At 42.2% G+C, this 19,280-nt stretch overlaps 1 protein-coding gene across 4 annotated transcripts in view; it reads left to right on the forward strand.

Moving 5' to 3' along the window:
* FGGY (FGGY carbohydrate kinase domain containing) overlaps window positions 1–19,280 on the forward strand; it is a 398,594-nt gene that overhangs the window by 273,791 nt on the left and 105,523 nt on the right. For all 4 annotated transcript variants that reach the window (XM_028142287.2, XM_054720996.1, XM_054720995.1 and 1 more), the window contains exons 10-11: window positions 5,256–5,317; window positions 14,535–14,682. In XM_028142287.2, the coding sequence (XP_027998088.2) occupies window positions 5,256–5,317; window positions 14,535–14,682 (210 nt within the window). The remainder of the gene's footprint in view (window positions 1–5,255; window positions 5,318–14,534; window positions 14,683–19,280) is intronic.

The following is a 19,280-nucleotide window of genomic DNA, read 5'->3' on the forward strand; positions in this document are numbered from 1 at the left end:
GCTAAATGCATTAGCAAATCAAACGTAAGTGGAGAGACCAACCCTAGGAACAGGCACTCCAGGCTCTTGAAATGAATGCTCAGTTATTTGACAAACTGGCTTGGTCTTTGCTGATCAGGGTGGGCCTTTACCACCAGATGCTATGAAAAACAAACAAACAAAAATGCAGCTGACCATTTGCGATTCTGTTCTCCCAGCTATTTTTACTCTTTTGGTGGTACCCCTTCTTTTTAGCAATAGGCATTATGAACTGAACGCCACCTATATACCACTCACCACAACCTTTCCTGAAAAGCAAATTTTATTAACCCTATGTTACTGTTGTAGGAAATGAGGTTCTGAGAAGTAAAGTAACTTTTCATACATAGCACAGAATGTAAGTACAGACCATGAATTTGGACTCAAGCCTGTCTGTTTCCAAAGGGCATGTTCTTTCCACTAAACCACTGTTTTAAAATGTAGATTTTATTTGTATTCAAGTATGATGAGGTCAGCAGATCAGGTGATATTGCCACTGAAAGAAGTTTGTTGCTCTCAGTTCTCAAGAGGAGGGAGCATGCCATGCCATGCAGGGCCACGCGTGAAGCACCGGGCTTGTCCCATTGTGTGGTACCTGGCCCTAGGGCAATGAGAACAGAAAAACTGTGGTCCATAGATAAGGTGTGGGGAGGTGGCCTCTGGATTAGTTAGTTTGCATAAAAGGCATGCTCACAGGTGAGCTGAATCCTTTACTATCTCTAGGAATTGGCTTGTCCTAGGAGAGGCTGCCACTCCAGGATCAGTAAGGCCCCAGATATCAGAGCATCAGAAATATAGAAAATACACCTGGGCCGGTGTGCTCAGGTTAGAGCATCGGCCCACACACCAGAGAGTCGCGGGTTTGATTCTTGATCAAGGGCAGGTACCTGGGTTGCAGGTTTGATCCCCAGCCCTGGTAGGGGTGCATGCAGGAGGCAACCAGTCACTGTGTCTCTCTCACATACATCTATATCTCCTTTCTCTCCCTCTTCCCCTCCCTCCTTTATACTCTCTCTAAAAATCAATGGTGAAAAAATATCCTCAGGGGAGGATTAACAAATATATACTTTTTTTTTGTTAGACCCAAAAGTTTACTCATCCTTGACTCAGATTTTCTTATATTCTGTAACTGATTAGTCACTAATTTTGTTTCATTTTCTTCAAAATATATCTCATTCATTTCTTCAAGATGTTAGGCATTATAATAGGCACTAGGGGACTGGGACATAATGAGGCTCTTGATTTAAAATCGCTCAGGGTGTAGAGTAAAAGACTGATGTATAAACTAAGAATTGTGAAAGAACTTCACAAATGCCACCACAGAACCTGCACAGGGAGTATTCATGCCTTGTGTTCCTAGTATTAGCCTCTGAGCGGGCCTGCATTTCCTACTATCTATGCCTACTCATCTCCCTGGCCTGTAGACTCTAGCAGACTTATGTTCCTTCACTTTTTTTTTTTTTTATCCTTTTGCTCCCTAAATCAAAATAATTTTCTAAGGCCTCGAATTCAATAAAACTCTGAACACTGAAACACTTACCTGACTTTTAAGACCCACTCTCTGTCCCCATGCTCCTCATTTATTCCCTATTTCCAACACTTCACTTATTCTCTAATTTAATATACAGTTACCTTGTGACCAAATTGTGCCTCTCACAAATAGACACCCAGGTGATATGTGGTAAGTGCTACCAAGAAGTACATGGTACTCTGTGAGCCTGTGGTGTGCCTCCGTATGGTTCATGCATCCTACCTTTATTCAACAAATGTTTACTGAGCATCTGTAATATTCAAGGCATAGGGCTTGATCAGTCTCCATATTGTCTGTAACCACATGTCTCTCCATCTTCATCTCTTTACTCATCACCATCTCCTTTGCGCATGCCTTGCCTTCAACTCTTTTCTCCTCCAAACTGCCTGTTCTTGGCCTCTCAGCTGAAGCCTCACCTCCCGCAACTATACTATAATTGCCAAATTATTGATCTCAATGCTACTATGTATTGTATTATCTTTCTTATTTTCCACTGTGCTCCTGGAGGCTACGCACAGTACCTGATGCATTCGGCATTCAGTAAATACTGAATAACTGCCGTTATGCATGCACCACACATGCTAAGTTCTGTGCTTCCTCCTGGGAGCTTATTTAAATACCAGAGGCCCAGTGCACGAAATTCGTGCACTCACTAGGGTAGGTCCCTCAGCCCGGACTGTGCCTTCTCACAGTCCGGGAGCCCTCGGGGGATGTCTGACTGATGGCTTAGACCAACCCGCTGTGGGGAGCAGGCATAAGCCATCAATCAGAAATCCTGAGCGCTGCTGCGGAGGCAGGAGAGGCTCCCACCACCTCCAGTACACTCGCTAGCCGTGAACCCAGCTTCTGGCTGAGTGGTGCTCCCCCATGGGAGCGCACTGACCACCAGGAGGCAGCTCCTGTGTTAAGTGTCTGCCTCCTGGTGGTCAGTGCTCATCATAGCAACTGGTGATGCCACCATTCTGTCAATTTGCATATTAGCCTTTTATTATGTAGGATCCCTTCTCTCACCTCCTAAAGTACTTCCCATCAAAATTAGCATCAAATGAAGTAAAGCCTTACTGATGCAGCCTCTTTAAGGTCCAGAATATTCCTCATCACGCTAACCCAGTAGGAAATAAGCCTTCAAAACCTGCATTTCTCCCCAAAATGACCAATTGCTTTGCTATAACATTGAAATATTCTGCAAAACTATACAAATAGAGTTCAACAAATTATATTATACCTGGAAGTTTAATAGATAATGTGGCATAGTAGTCAAAAATAAGGACTTTCGATACAGAGAGATCTGGTTAAAAACAAAAGATCTGTCACTTATTCCCCTGTGACCTTGGGCAAGTTACTTTATCTCCTTTACTCCCAGTTTCTCATCTCCATACTGATCAATAGTGTCTTTTCCATGGAGGTATTGTAAGGAATAAATGAGATAATATATATGAAATGCTTAGCTTATTATTAATATACTAGGGGCCCGGTGCACGAAGATTCGTGCACAGGGGTTGGATCCCTCAGCCTGAACTGCACCTCTCCAATCCAGGAGTTTCTGTCTGTCTTTGAAATCATATGAGCAAATTGTCTGAGACCCCAATCCAGTTTTGTTTGGTGCTCACAGAATAATTGAGGTCTTTTTTTTTTTTCTTTGCTCCATTGGTGGAGATTTCCTAGAAGTTGCAGGATATCTTCCCTTTAATTTTTCCTCGACACTCTGACTTAACTTATGTCTCTCACCTTTGCTTTCCCTCCATCCCCCACCTGCAACAGTAACTTGCTCCAGGCTCACTTTGTTCTAGTGTCTAGGAGATTCTGTAATGCGTCTGCCACCAGAACTACGATTCCCAGCATTCCTGGTGCTCCCACACTCTGGGCTTCTGCTTCCGGTCCAGGGGCTGCACAAACCAAAAGGACTGCAAACTTCAGCTGCCCCCAGGCCCGGCTGACAGGAATGGACACTCTAATGGTGTCCCCAGGACCCTGGCCACTCGGCACCAGCGCGTGTAGGCCCTGAGCAGCAGGGGGGCGGGAACACCCACCTCTAGCCACTAGGTGCCTGTGCACATGTGCACCACCCACAGGCCCGCCATCTTTGTCGGGTTAATTTGCATACACACTCCTGATTGGCTGTGGGCATCATGGAGGTACAGCAATTTACATATTTGTCTATTATTAGTATAGATGGCAAATGAGACAATAAATTTTAGGTGATAGTATTTATACTATTGTTGGTTATGGGAGATACTCTCTAAATCCCAGCAATCCTGTGTGTTGTTTTTAAATATATTTTTGTTGATTTCAGAGAGAAAGGGAGAGGGAGAGAGAGATAGAAACATTGCTAATGAAAGAGAATCATTGATTGGCTGCCTCCTGCACGCCCCCTACTGGGGATCAAGCCAGGCATGTGCCATGATGGGGAATGGAACCGTGACCTCCTGGTTCATTGATCGATGCTCAACCACAGAGCCATACTGGCCGGGCCCAGCAATATTGTTTTAAAAAGGAAGCTGGGGAAGGGGAAAGGAGGTTATTGAGGTCCAGAGAAGCTAAGTGAGTTGCACAAGGTCACACAACTGGTTAATATCAGAGCCAGCCTGCAAACCCAGCCACTGTGGCTCCAGAACCAGTTCTCTACCTTCCTCCACAGACCTGGCTCTCAAGAAGCATCCTCAGAGAGACTATCTCCATGAGGCCAAAACAACCAGTTGTTTCATCGTTTGAATGAAATTAAATCTGTCATAATAGTTGTTTTGGAGTTCTAGAGACTCATGGAAACTTTGAGAAAACACGCAAATTAAGTTCAGGAACCCAATGCTGTGTTGGGTGTGTTCTAGCAAGCAGAGCAACAGCACGGGAAAGCATTCCTCTTCCTGATGCGTGTTACATATTATTTTGTTTAGAGCTGCCAAGTGGCTTAGGGAATAAAATCCTAGACATGAGAAGAAGATAGTTGTCCGCGGAGCTCGGACATCTTTGTCCTTGGAGAGCTACTGGTATGTTCCAGTTTCCCATGTGACATAACTTCAATCAAAGGAGGTTCTCTTGACTCTTCTGGGACAACACTTTTCTTTCTTTTTTCTTTTTCTTTTCTTAACTGAGTCTTCCTCCTCACAATGTCTTTCACTCATCTTCTCCATTAGTAAGACACAATGAGTAGTTCAGGGTCTGGCATTGCCCTGGGGTAAGAGCCTGGATCAGGAGGTGGAAAAGGTATGACCCAGAGGTTAGTGCTTCAACACCAGCTTCCCCAGCACTTACCTTGAGTTACCCCTTCTTCTCACTCCTTTTCTCACACCTCATTCTTGGACTTGCTGCTGCTAGGATAGCCTTGAGAGTTTCATTTCCTGTTACTTTTCTCTTTATACTTCTTTCTTAAAAATTCAAGTTAATTTTTATTTTCATTTTTTTTATTTATTGAATTTATCAGGGTCACATTGGTTAATAAAATTATATAGGTTTCAGGTGTACAGTTCTGTAATACATCATCATTGTTTTGTAAATCCAAGAGGCCAACACTAGGTTAAGCAAAGCTAGATTTCTGTAAGAGCTGAAACACTCTTGCTGAGCTGGCTTTTTAACATTCTTAAATTCTTTGTTAAAAAGGAGTTGAAAGAAACAGACATTTTGATAAATCTTTTCTGGCTGGAATAGAGACTAGAGAAACTGTGAGACTGACCCATCTCTCTTGTTTTTTTTTTGTTTTTTTTTTTTTCAGATAGACCACATGGTGCAGGGCCACGCTGCCTTTCCTGAGCTGCAAGCCAAGGCCACAGCCAGGTAACTGCTTCCTTCCTGTTCCCTACAGCTTCCATGCCCAGCTATGTTGAGGGCACTCACTTTAGGCTGAAAGGTGATTTTCAGATCCTGTGGGAAATGAGAATGCCTGGAAGTATGTGGTTATAAGGCAGTCATCTGGGTGATCTAGACCACACAGGTATTAACTTTTTAAATGATCTAAGGAAGTTCAAAGAAGCTAGAGATAATCCAAAATATGCCAGGACCCATGGATGAGAAACTGATGTAATAGAAGGAACATGGATTTGGATTCAAAACCTCTTGGGTTCAAATCCAGCTTTACTACTCCTTACCAGGTGTGTAACTTTGGGAAAGTTATTCAACCTCTTCAAGCCTGCCTCTTCATCTGTAAAACTCAGAATAATAACTGATATGGAGTGATTGCTAGGATATATCGTTAAGTAAAGAAAGTGGAATGCAAAGAAGTGTTGACTATATGTTCCCTTTCATGTAAATAGCAGGCAATGTAAGAAAATATATGTGTATGTACTCATTTGTGCAAAAGAAAAACAGGAAGGTTAAACCAGAACCTGAGATTGGTTATCTGTACTGGGTGGATAGAAAGGAAATGCAAAGACTAGGGGGACAGGAACAGGACAGTAGGCGGGCATGGCACTTTTCTGAGTGCTTTTTGTACAACTGTAACTATTAGAACTATAGTGATGCTTCATGTGTCCCTGAAAATAAATAGATAGAAAGAAAGCTAAAGAGATAGATAGATACCAGGATACGTGTGTGTGGTGGGGCATGGGTAAAATGAAATACAAACACTTAAAAAAAATGAGCCTATTGTGTTAGTTATGAATACCATAATCACACTAAAGAGGGTTTTGGAAAGAGGAGAACTAACCTAAGTAACTTTGGGGAAAAATATTTTGACAATAGGCTGTATAGCTACAGATAAAATAATTGTACATAAATATTGTGCCATAAATACCAAATTTATTTTTCATAGATGTATGGGTTCACCATTCTGAAACTTCTTTATGTATATACTACATTGAGCACATAAAAAATATATGTGTATAGTGAGAGACAGGTTTCTCACAAATCAGGAAAGGGGAAGGTTAGAATGAACCCTATGATACTGGGTGGAAATCAGAGGTATTAGAATCAATTTGTGATTGTTTTATGGATATAAATAAAATAAATACAGAAGTGTGAGCATACATACCTTCATCTCCTAGCTCCCTCTACTGAGATGGCCTGGAAGCAATGACACCCTAGTAGTAATGTGAACACTTAACACCAGAGCTTGGTGATACACTCATGCAAATATTTCTGCAAAGAGGGGCCATAACTATCATCAGATTCTTGAAGGACTCCAGCATGTAAAAACCACTAACACAAAGACAAGAGGACTGGATTTGGAGCTCAGAGATCTAGATTCATACCCAGCTCCAACATGTATTATGTTTGAACAAAGTGTCCTCATCAGAATATGGAGAGTAGTTATGAGAGAACCAACCTCTGATAACAGAATTCGCTTGGAGATTAGTGAGGTAATGTCTTTGGCAAGGCTATGAAAACTGTACTCTGACAATTATGACAACTCCTACTACTTCTGCTACTATTACCAATGATTATAAAAGAGGAAGTTTTTTCCATTGTTGTTCTAGGGTGAAACAGCAGATGTCAATCATCCATAACCTGCTTGACTTCTTGTGGAAAGGATAATGGAGTAGCAAGAACACAGGGCTGGAAATTAGAAGTGGGGATTCTTGTGTCAGTTCTGCCATAAATGCCTTGGTGACTCGGTTTCTTCACCCATAAAATCACAATAATACTGCCCTCTTTTAGAGGTGTTATATAAATGAAAGTAGATCATGGAAATGCCAATCTGTGAAGATCTTACAGCTCAACACAAAACCTAAGGGATAGTTAGACTTTGCAAGGAAATACTCAAAATATCCACAACTTTCTCCTATAGATGAACCTCATGTGAGTAGTTTTTACTGAAAATAGGAAAGAAGGATTTATGGATTAGCATGTAAACTCAGAGAAACAGCAGCATAACAGCCATTAATAGAATTCAGTCTTGGAGTCAGACCTGGATTTAAATCCCAACTCTTTCCACACGGGAATTGACTTCCTACCCCTTTCCAACCACCTGCTTGGGTTTCACCTTGTTTCCCTTTGGAACTAAGTTTCACCAAAGCATTGCCTATACTCTTGGTCACTATTCCCCCACTTTGAACTTCCCCTTTTCCCACTCCAGTGTCAATTCTGTCACCATTGGCCCCTGAAACATTTATTGTTAAGGTCCTAAGTGACCTCTTCTAAGTACTTAGGATGTGACCCAGGCCCCTTGAGCTCTCAGCAGTATCTGGCACCAATACTTTTGCTCTCCTTTATTAACACTCTTTTTCCTTGGCTTTCTTTCTGGAATGTCACCCTCTTCCAGTTTTCCTCCTGTGTCTCTGACTCCTTAATCTCCTTCTCAAGTTCATGGTCTTTTTCTTGAACATAACATCAAAGCTCATCATAACTGGGTTCTCTCTTTGCCCTCTTTTCCCAGGTGATCCCATCCACACTCTTGCCTTTATTTCTTTCTATAATTTGAGGATTCTCAAATTTTATCTCCAGCTTATCTATTGAGTATGTATTCAATAAATGTCTGTTCTTTTTCATTTTTCTTTCCTTATATTGCCTTGCAAAGGAAAGTTTATCTTATCAGGTCTATGAATATTCTAAGACTATAGGACCCATTGTCCTTCAGGGCTTAGAAAGAAATGGGCTTAGCTATTATTATTAAAGTGAAGCGGGCTGTTTGGAAAGGACAACTAATCCCATGGAATAAAGAACCATGTGCCTCTTTGGGTGTGACTTCAGGCTCTAAAAGCAGGCCACCTCTGTCTTAGAGCTTAGCATCAGCAAATCCTATTTGAAACTGTAGAAACATGTGTTGATAAACAGATTTAGTATTTTATACTCTTGATTTACCATAATCCTTTTAGACAAGACATCCCTGAAGAGAAATGTCTTGTGAGCTTAGAAATTAAGTAAACACGAGCTAGATGTGCCCATGCATGTAACTGACAAACAAAGTCTCCCTGTATGTTAGGCCAAACAGCCAGAAATGGTTCTGCTTAGCCAGAGATCGCCTTGCATTTGATCCTAACTTGAGCTCTTTTCCTCTAAACTACATGTTGTCTTAATTCTCTTAGACTACCTTGACCACCATTGTCTCAGAATGAGGTCCTGGTGATAGTGGGGTTCGGTGGGGAGATGTTGACACAGTCCATAAGTACTAGATTCCAGGTTGGCAGTAGAGCAAGGGTTAAAGTCCATTCTCCAGACTGTCTGATGAGACTCCTAGAGGCACTTATGATACAAAAGTGAAACACACACACACACACACACACACACACAGACACACACACACAAAGTCCCTGATTTTGTTACTGGCAATGTTGGCAGTGAAATGGTACCAGTTGTTACCAGTGAAGTTAGACCTCAGCAAAGAAAGAATTCAGAGCCAGGAACTCAAGTTATAAGATAAAGTTTATTTATAAATTTACAGAAGTAAGCAGGAGTGAGCCAGCTGGGCTGCAAAGGCTCAGGAAACAAGTTACAGAAGCAAAATAAAGGCCCTTGGAGCTTAGGAGAGAGAAAGGCACCAGGGGAAAAGAATGAGTTGGAGAGGGAAAGGTACAGGCATGCTCCAGAGAGAGAGAGTGCTGGGTCCTGCTCTTGAGAGTTTTAAAGGACTGGAATTTTAGGGGCGGTCTTAGGGGAGGATCTCAATAGAATAGTCATCAGCTTTATGCTGATGAGCCAAAATGAGATTTATTCCCTTAACTTCATCCATCCTTGGGTATGGTTGGCACAAATGGCACTAATAGGATTTCTTCTATCTATCTCCCTGAGTAGGCTAATTTAGGCTATTTGTTCCCCTGGTTGAGGAGGAGAAGTGTAAATCATTTACTGTTAAGTGTCCTTGGTTAGGAAAGATTGGATTTTTCGAGTTACTAGATGGCTGTAAACTGCTTGGCCATCTAACTATCTGTCTCAGTTTCCCTAATTACACTTGCCCTGTCTTACTAGCCTGTCTCATTTTCACGGAAATTATACACACACACTTAAACATAGACATGCTCACATAACACGCACACACACACAAACTCGTGTGTGTGTGTGTGTGTGTGTGTGTTTGTGTGTGTGTGTGTAGAGAGAGAGAGAGAGAGAGAGAGAGAGAGAGAGAAAACACATTTGCACACCAGGTATTGATAAGCATTCCAAAGAAAAATAGAGATGGGTGAGGAGAAACATGGAGTGAGGGATGTTGGGGTGATGGGTGGGAACTATTTTAGGTAGGAAGCCATCCTTGAGGAGATGACACTTGAGCAGGACTCTGAATGAATAGTGGTACTAAACTATGGTTGTAGGGGAGGGTCCCTCCAGTCTGAAGGAACAACAAGGCCCAAGGCCTTGAGCAACTCTGGGTCATTGGGAAGGCTGTTGTGGCTGGGACAAAGTTGGGAGAGAGCGGGAGGCTGGTGAGGGCAGAATGTAAGCCAAGGGCCAAACCATGTGGGTCATTGTAGACAATTGTAAGGACACTGGATTTTATTCAAGTTTTAGTTCTTGAGCAGGGAAAACATGATCAGATTTACCCTTTAAAGGGATTAATTTGACTCTCATGGAGAGTAAACTAGACCATTTGTGGGGAGGGAGAGACAGAGTGGAAGACACGGCCCCTGACCTCAGTGAACTCAGTCTGCAGGAGGGGGGGAATGTAAGCAGAGGAGCCCAGCCTGGTCTGAGTTGCTTTGCTGAGGTCCCTGCAATCAGTACTCATTTCTCATTGTGATTCTGTTGTTTTCAGGTCCTTTAAGATTGTCAGCATGAAGTTCTCCTAATTCATTCTCTTAACCTTGCTTTTCTCCCACTTTCTCTGGATTTTCCAGTTACTCCTTTCAGGATAATCCATTTTTCTTGATCTCATTTATTTCTCAGACCTATTTTGTTTCTGTGATTTCCATAATTTCTGTGAACCAATTTCATAAGGCAAGGAAGAGAATTTTGGGCAAGAGGGGGAAAATAGGCAAACATTCACAGGCATATTATGAAAATTAACAGTAGATTAGTGCAGCTACAGCATGGTGTGTGCAGGGGTGAGGAGGGAGAAGGAATGGAAAACATGTATTTAACACAGTGTTATGTAGGGAGATCTAGATAATAAAGAACATCTTATGCCAGGCAACAGAGTTTGTGCTTCATCTCGAGGACAATGTGGAGTATCTGCTGAAGGGTTTAGATAGGGATGGGCATCATAATCAGAGTGGCATTTTAGAAGAATCCCAGGAAGGACTGCAAAAGTTAGGAGACCAAATCTCTAATCCAGGCATTTGAAGATGGCCTGAATAAAGTAGAAGCAGTGGAACTGGAGAAAGTTGTGCTGGGAAGAGAAATATTTAAGATCCCAAATTGATAGGTCCTGGTGAGAAATTAAATTGAGGAACTAAAGGAGAAAGAGAATAGTAAAAAATGGTACCCACTTGACTCTGCCCCCAAATGGTTGCTTGAGCAATGGCTTCAATGAGATTGGCTTTGATTAGCTCAAGGAACCCAAAAGGAAAAGCGAGTATACCAGAAAAGACGATGTGTGTCACATTATGTTTATGTTGAGTTCCCTTTGGACATCCAAAAGGAAGCAGTTGATGGGTGGTTGGATATTTGACCTGGAGCTCATGAGAGCGAAGCGAGCAGGAAATAAGGCCATATATTTGGGAGTCCTCAGCCCTAGAGGGTAACTGGAGCCAGGGGAGAAGAAAGAGATCGCCCAAGGATAAATAAAGAGTGAGAAGAGGGACAAGGACAAATCTCTGGGAGACTTCACATATCTAAGGGACAATGAAGGGAAAAGAACCAGATAGAGTGGAGGTAAGAAAGCCAAAAGAATATAGTGTCCCAGAAATAAGGGAAAGAGAACAAATGTGTAAGAAGTGGTCAGGTGGTGCAAAATAAGGAAGAAAATTCAAGTAAAATAAAGACAGAAAATGGTCCATCTGAGTTAGGCAAAGGACATAGTATCTTTGGTTAGACCATGTATTCTGGTTTTTGGTTTGAAAGTATGGTCACCATACTTCTGAGCAGCCTATGAATCCACAGAATGACATGATTTGTGGAGAGGGAGAGGAGGGGAGAGATTCCAGGGGGTGCTGTCTGTATTTAAGATTGTAAGCAATAATGTCTGAGAAAATTCTTCCCTGTCTCTCGAATTTTTTTTAAAGCTGGAAATTAATCTCCTGTGATGGGAAAGAAGAGAGAACTGTTTATTGATCATCTATCATCTTATAGGGCTCAGGACTCCATATTTAATATTCATGGGGGACTGTAAGGTAAAAGTATTAACTCTGATTGCAAAACAGTGAACTAGGTTTGGAAAGGCTTGGTGTACCTGATCACCCACAATGAGCCTAGGACAGCAAGAATTTCTCCCTCTGAGACAGGATGGATGAGCCTGGAGTTCATGAGAGGGAGGGAGAGCAATCCACTTGGAACAGTCAGTATGTGATTCCCGAGCTGGAAGAGGGCTGACGGCCATTGGAGAAGGAATTGATAAAACATGCAAAATGAATCAAAGTCAGAACCCCAGAAAGGTATCATGCGAGGTTAAAATTATGTGAATAATGATGTGCATTCGTTATTTTAATGTTTTCCAAGTGCATTTCATTTTGAATGATATACTCAGATAGCACACATGGTCAGGTATAATTGAAAAAATGTGCAGGAGAATGGCTGCATTCAAAGAATAAACATACAGCTGTGAGGAGGTTAGGAGTCAAGGGGGTAAGCATATGCCCCGTCCCCCAGGGATCTCATTAATTCATGAGTGACCATATATGTAGAGGCTAAATGAATCTCACCGTGTGCAAAGACCCGCAGTCAATGAGACAATGACGAATCAATAATAATTAGGCCTATTGGTTCTTGTTGACCCAGATGTCTGAAACCAAATGCCCTGTCCTGAGATGCCTTGAGAGGCAAATGAAAACACTTATAAACTTCTTTTAAAAAATCCCTTTGCTCTCAGTGCAGTGATGCTGTTCTGAGGAGGAACATTGCTACAATGAGTGCAGACTCCCCTTCTGTCTACGAAGGATGTCCTCGAGGCTTTGGTTGTCATTGTGGTTCCTGTTGGACCAGGAGCAGGGAAATAGAAAACTGGGATGTGATTATATTCCATCCAGATAGATGGTTCAGGCCCTACCTTGCATGGAGGCCGCGAAGGAGTCTTTTTCCTAAGTCTGTCATAGAATCATGCTAAAACAGGGTTTGAATGTGGGGCTTTGACAGATCACTTCTGACCTGGAATACAGAGAACACATGGCTGCAGCACCACTCAGAGGAGGGTGTAAGTGTGGACTCGGTCACCTGTCCGCACCTCTTTGCGAGTCTCCTCTGCTTTCCTCGCTGGGCTGTGGGGGAAGGCGTGGTGCACACTCAGGGAGCTCAAGTTGATGACAGTGTGGATGGGGAGCCTTTTTCCAACCACATCGCCGTCCTCCTAAAGTGATCGAAGGCAGACTTTTACAGATGGGAATGAGGTGTCACAGCAAGGAGCAAAAGATTGCCTGGTAGGCAGGGCCGCCGTTGCCTCCATTCAGGCATACATCACACAGGCACACATTCTCACACGTATACTCACTCACACACTCACATAGGGCATTTTTGCTTTCCTACCTTTTCTATACTAGAGTTCATCTTAAAATTTGTATTTACTACAAAGGTTTGAAAACCACTGCTCTACTCGTTTCTAATCTAACAACTTTCAGGAACGTCGGGAGCTCATTGGGAACACTCACAGTGGTACAAAACTGGAACTCAAAATCTCTGAGCTGTCCTCCTAAAATGTTCTAAAAATGTAAATCATAAATACCATCTAGGTGTCTTAGATGTCAGCCTTCCTTGGACACTGAATTCCTGGACTTTTTTCCTTGCCATTATTCAAGCCCTGTTTTTCATGGTTAAGGCCATTGTTCCAAAGACACCAGTGGGAAGTGACATGGATGCCAATCTCTGATAAACCCACTTTCTTCTAGAAGTGTTGGTTCAAGGCTTTAATAAGGAAGAACCTTTGAAAAGGGGAAGGCACCACCTTTAACCTTTGTGACATGCAATGAAATTTAACCCAGGGAGGTAGGTATGGTGACACCATTTGACTGTATGGGGAAACTGAAGTTCAAGGAGGCTGTCACTGTTACCTCTGGGGTAGGTAGGGCAAGATCTGAATCCATCATCTCAGCCCATTGTCACCTGACCATGTAAAGACTGAGATAGGCCGAAACCGGTTTGGCTCAGTGGATAGAGCGTCAGCCTGCGGACTGAAAGGTCCCGGGTTCGATTCCGGTCAAGGGCATGTACCTTGGTTGCGGGCACATCCCCGGTAGGGGTTGTGCAAGAGGCAGCTGATCGATGTTTCTCTCTCATCATCGATGTTTCTAACTCTCTATCCCTCTCCCTTCCTCTCTGTAAAAAAAAAAAAAAAGACTGAGATAGGTAGTCTGACTCCCTCATCCTACACATGAAGAAACTGAGGCTTAAAAAGGAGAGAGAACTGACGCAATGTCATTTGGTGGGTGAAGGTGAGGAACCAAGTCTCCTGATTCCTGATTCTAATTGCATTCACTCCATCCTGTCACTTCCCTTAGCAAATTCCGATCCTGAGCCTGGGCACGTATATTTGTCTCCATTCGTCATCTCATCATTATTATTATAATTACGAATACTAATTTTTTTAAATCCTTTGCATATGTACAGTATTGCACAGCTTACAGAATACTGCATGTTCACCTACATAATCTCTTTTGATCTTGACAATAACCCTATGAGGTAAGTTGGACAGGGAACATGTATCTGGTTTTACAGATGCAAAGAAAGTGGTTCCGAAAGTTTGAATAACTCTCTCGTGGTTACACTCCTCCTAGGGGCAAAGCCATTCCGGATCTGGTCTTCTGATCCCAAACCTTTGCACTTTTCCCTATAGCACACCACCTTTTCTTGGTGATAGTACAGTGATTTCTGAGTACGGTGTGCTAGTTTCTATGGGTTTTGGGAAGATTCTTTGCTGAAGCTTTTAGGGCTCTGCTTACTTTCTGGATCTGGTGTGGAAGTACAAATGGTTTCTTTCTGAAGAATAATTTGCTCCCCAACCCTACCCCCCTTTTAAAAACAAAATCCACTTCTCTTCCAGATGCCAGAGCATATATGCATATTTGAACAGTCACCTGGACCTGATTAAGAAGGCTCAGCCTGTGGGTTTCCTCACTGTTGATTTACATGTTTGGCCCGATTTCCATGGCAACCGGTCTCCTTTAGCAGATCTGACACTAAAGGGCATGGTAAGTGACAGCCAGTCCTTGCACAAAGGTGAAGGCAGGCCAAAGGGGCTGCAAAGATCAGGAGAAGCAAAGTGAGGAGAAAGGAAAAGAGGGAACATTAACAAAACAGACCAATGGCCCGCTGGCTTCTCGCAGATGCGTCCTCTGGGGAAGCTCTTGCTGCTCCCAGGATGACCTGCTGAAAGTTCTCATTGTTTCTGAGGCAACCTTCAGCGCGTTGAAAACAGTATTTCTTACATTTAGCTACCACTGCCTCTTTGTCCCCTGGAGTGGCCTGAAGTCATGAGCCCCTGCCCATGTCATTTTTGTATTTACATCAGTTTGAAGCGTTATGTTTTCCATCGCCATCCCCAGGCCACTAGGAAAGTAGTAAATATTACCCCCTATGGTCTTGCTTGTCACAGCCACACATCTGCCCAGGCTCTGGGGGTCAGGGCTCAGAGGCCATGCTAACATTATTAGGATTTCAAATGGAACTGTGGCAAAGGTAAAATAGAATTAGTAACTTGTGGGTGGATAAATTCAGCTATCAGCGTCCCTCCCAGTGCAGAGATTCTGGGCCCTCCTGGAGGGGCCAGGGTGAACTTGGTGGGAGAGCTTATAACCACCTAAGCCAAGGCATAAGATCTTGATGGGCAAGTTAGATTAGGCAGCTGAGACTGGTACAGCCCTCGAGAGTCATGATTAAGGATGGACAAAGCCTGTGAGAGAAACAGAGTTAAGCTTCACTTATAAGAGGTGAGGAGAAGCCACAAATAATAAAATAATCCATGAATTTAGAATCCCAAGAGATGTCAAAAAGCTGAGAAGCAGAGTGCCAGGTAAAATGAGGCTGGAGTTCAGAGTGGGCCACGCGGGCCCTGCTCAGTTGTGTTTTTTGAAGAATGCCATCCTCATTAGGATAAGAGCTTACTTACCAAAGGACATTTTGCATGGGGAAATATGCCCAATCATATAGAAAAAAAAAAAACAAAAACAAAAAAAAACTCTGATAGGTTCACCTTTCTAAAAAGGTTTTGTTTTATAAATATGTTTCCTAGATCACCTGATACTTCTCGGCAATGCTTTCCTTTCATAACTGCCCTTGTATTAGGCTTACATTTGAAGAGCTGTCACTCCATGAATTTACATCAGAACACAAAAAGGTAACTAGATAAATTAGAAAGAAGGAAATTTGGAGCTAAAAAATCTCCCCCCAACCCCAAATCTCTTCCTCAATCCAATTTTGAATGACATCAAAATAATAACCCGAAAAACATCCAGTGTCATGTTACCCTTCAGAACCAACAATGACTACGGTCTCTAGCACTCATTCAGTAAATATTTACTTGGTACCTACTTATGTGCCAAGCTCTGCTGTAGATACAGTAAGGTACAACAATTCCTACATTCATGGAGGATGTTTCAAGGGAGGGAAGGGGAGTGCTTGATAAAACATATGCTTAGCAACTAGAATTGTCAAGATAATCCCCAGAGGGCAAGAACCAGGTATGATTTCTTCTTTTGGCTCCTGAAACATTTCCCTGGGCACATACTAAATGTGTAATATGTACTTACTGATAATTGATAGTCAACATAGACATAATAAAGAGTTCATTTATTTCTATAAAAATTATACATATGAGCAATTTGCTAATACTAAATGGGTTAGTTGCTACTCTTATTATTCATGTGATAAGTGCTTAATATCAATGTTAATGTCCAAATAAATTGAGGCTCCCATTTTTTTATAATTGAGAGCACTTTTGTTCATCAATTAATTCTTTTAACAAACACAGGCCCTGTTAGAGGTGGTGGGGGATATAAGAGTAGTCATAATTCCAGCCCTTAGGAATGGGACTGTCTTTTGGGGCAGACAATATATAAGCAGGCAATGGGGATACTGGGTCAAGCTCCAGATGCCACTCAGGGTCCAGGGCTCCATGGATGCATAGAGGATGATTGCCCAGCCTGGTCTCAGTAGTTTGGAAAGGCTTCAGATTGGAGATGACATTGACACTGAGTTGACATGGGGAAGAGAGTTCGGGCTCAGGGAAATCATAGTAAATGCAGTGTTGCGGGAGGGGGTGGTGAGGAGAGAGAAAGGCATAGTGAATGTCTATGATTTGGGTTCCATGTTTCTTACCACTGATAGGTCACATTTAGCATTAGATCTTGATAATAAAAAAGGAAGACATTTCCTCATAAAATCACTGGGCACTCCCTCTGCTCCTTCTGTTTCGGCAAGCATCACTCTCCCAGTTCTTTATGCCTCCATGACCTTCATTCAGTCATTCAGTGCTTATTGACCACCTACTGTGAACACAGAGGAAAAGAAACTGTACCTGTCCCAAGTGCACATGAAAGCGGGGGAGATAATGTGTGTGTGTGTGTGTGTGTGTGTGTGTGTGTGTGTGTGTGTGTGAACATACTAGTAATCATCATGCTGTGTAATCCCTGTAATACAGATGTCTTGCAAGCTGAAGGAATTGCTCAGCAAATATCTGACTTTGAATTTTTTCTAAAATGTGGCTTTAGGTCAGCAAGCTCTCATGCAACCTTTCTCAACTTCATTTGAAAATAATGAAGCCCAGCTGGCGTGTCTCAGTGGTTGAGCGTCAACCTATGAACTAGGAGGTCACTAGTTCGATTACTGGTCAGGGCACATGCCCAGGTTGCGGGCTCGATCCCCAGTAGGGGGCATGCAGGAGGCAGCCCATCAATGATTCTCTCTCATCATTGATGTTTCTATCTCTCTCTCCCTCTCCCTTCCTATCTGAAATCAATACAAATATTTTTTAAAAACATTATAAAAAAAGAAAATAATGAAGATGCAAAAAAAAAAAACAAAAACATAAACTCAAGCTGACTTTGACAATTAAGATGACCCTGGACTAGGAAAACTAAAATTGACATTCTCAGAGAGAAACTGGGAAGATGTTCCAGAATCTAAAAGATTAAATGTAACCTGTTTGAATTTTTTTTATTAAGGTATTATATGTGTACATATCTTACCATTGCCACCCCCCACCCCACTCCCATATATGCCCTCACCCCCCAGAGTTTTGTATCCGTTGGTTATGCTTATATGCATGCATACAAGTCCTTTGATTGATCTCTTATCTCCCCCACCTCTCCCTAACTTTCCCCCTGTAATTTGACAGTCTGTTTGATGCTTTACTGATATCAGAATTCAGTGAGTGGATAAAACTTATTCCTAAAGAACATGAATTTACTTTGCTCTTAATGCATCCTGTTTTAATAGGAAGGGTATCATTGAAAGGTTACTTTCATAGAAATATTTATAGCAATCCTAAGAATTAGTTGAATCATGTTTGTAAGACCCCCATTATCAACCATTTGTACTAGAGGAATAAAAATATCTTAAATTGCTAAAAAAAAAAAATGTAACCTGTTTGATAAACATAATAGATGGCATATGAACAAATAAACCACCAGCCTCACAAGCATCTGGGCCCCTCCGCCTCCTGCTCCCTAGCTTAAAAATAAATGCAGGGCCCCTTTAAGACTAAACACAGGGCAGTCCTCTGCTGCTGTGGTTAGGGTTTCTTGTTTTGTTTTGTGTTTTGGAAGCAGCAGTGAGTTTAATTTCCCAGAACTCTTCCACAACCCAAATCTTATCTTCCCCTTCAGTTCAGTCCATTAGAAAACTGCCAACCCAAGAAGCCGGTGGGGCAGGAAGTGTGATTTGGGGTAAATGGTGACGGCCTGCATGCTGAGGAGCCTGAGTAGACAGTTAACCCGGCAGGGGCAGGGAAACCCTGTGGATTTGGAGGAGGGGTGTAGTTTTGTTTGTCCACTGTCTGTCCTGGGGTTAGAAAGTCAGGCAGGAGTGACCCACCTCTGGCCAACAAATCCACATCAAGTAAAACTGCTGCCTCTGGGGCTTGGCCCCTGGCTGTAGATCTGAAGAGCCCCAGCCAAGTTTCAGGGAGAGGGGTGGGAGTAAGTCATGTGGACTGAATGCTGGGAAACACTGAATATGGATAACTCTGGTTAGAATGAATGAAAACAGTGATGAAGTGAATCCATTAGGAAAAACACGTTGCATACAAAAAAAGGAAGTACCATTTTGAACACTTAAAGAAATGCCTCTTAAAAATTATTTACTACCCAAACTAAAAGAAAACATTAAAAACTCCTTGGCATATTCAATAGGGTTTTTTAAAAGGTATATAGCTCAGTGAAATAGGTCAGAAACTTATTAGGATGAAAAGTCAATGGAATCGGGGAAAAAACAAAAAAGGGAAATGATAAAGACAACCAAAAATACAATAGCAGAATTAAAACCTGCATTGAAGGCAACAAAAATCATAGCTTTTACTGAAGAAAATAAGGTGATGGCTGTCCTAAGATGTAGCATATATTTTAAATGTGTTAGAAAAATTATTTGAAGGTGGGGGCTCTGGCTTCTTTTTAAATTGCAACAGTGCCTAGGTCCGAGACAGGCACTGAATAATTGCCTGTGGTTAAGCAATCATTTTAATCTTTATTTGCCAAATGAGGAATGAAAAGTGACTTGCCCTGCCCGAGGTCCCAATGCCAGGAAATTGCCAAGCTTCAATAAGCATGAATCCTGACTTTTAAGATGTACACCC

This window comes from Eptesicus fuscus, chromosome 9 (genome assembly GCF_027574615.1).
Source record: "Eptesicus fuscus isolate TK198812 chromosome 9, DD_ASM_mEF_20220401, whole genome shotgun sequence".
In the NCBI taxonomy this organism is placed as follows: Eukaryota; Metazoa; Chordata; class Mammalia; order Chiroptera; family Vespertilionidae; genus Eptesicus; species Eptesicus fuscus.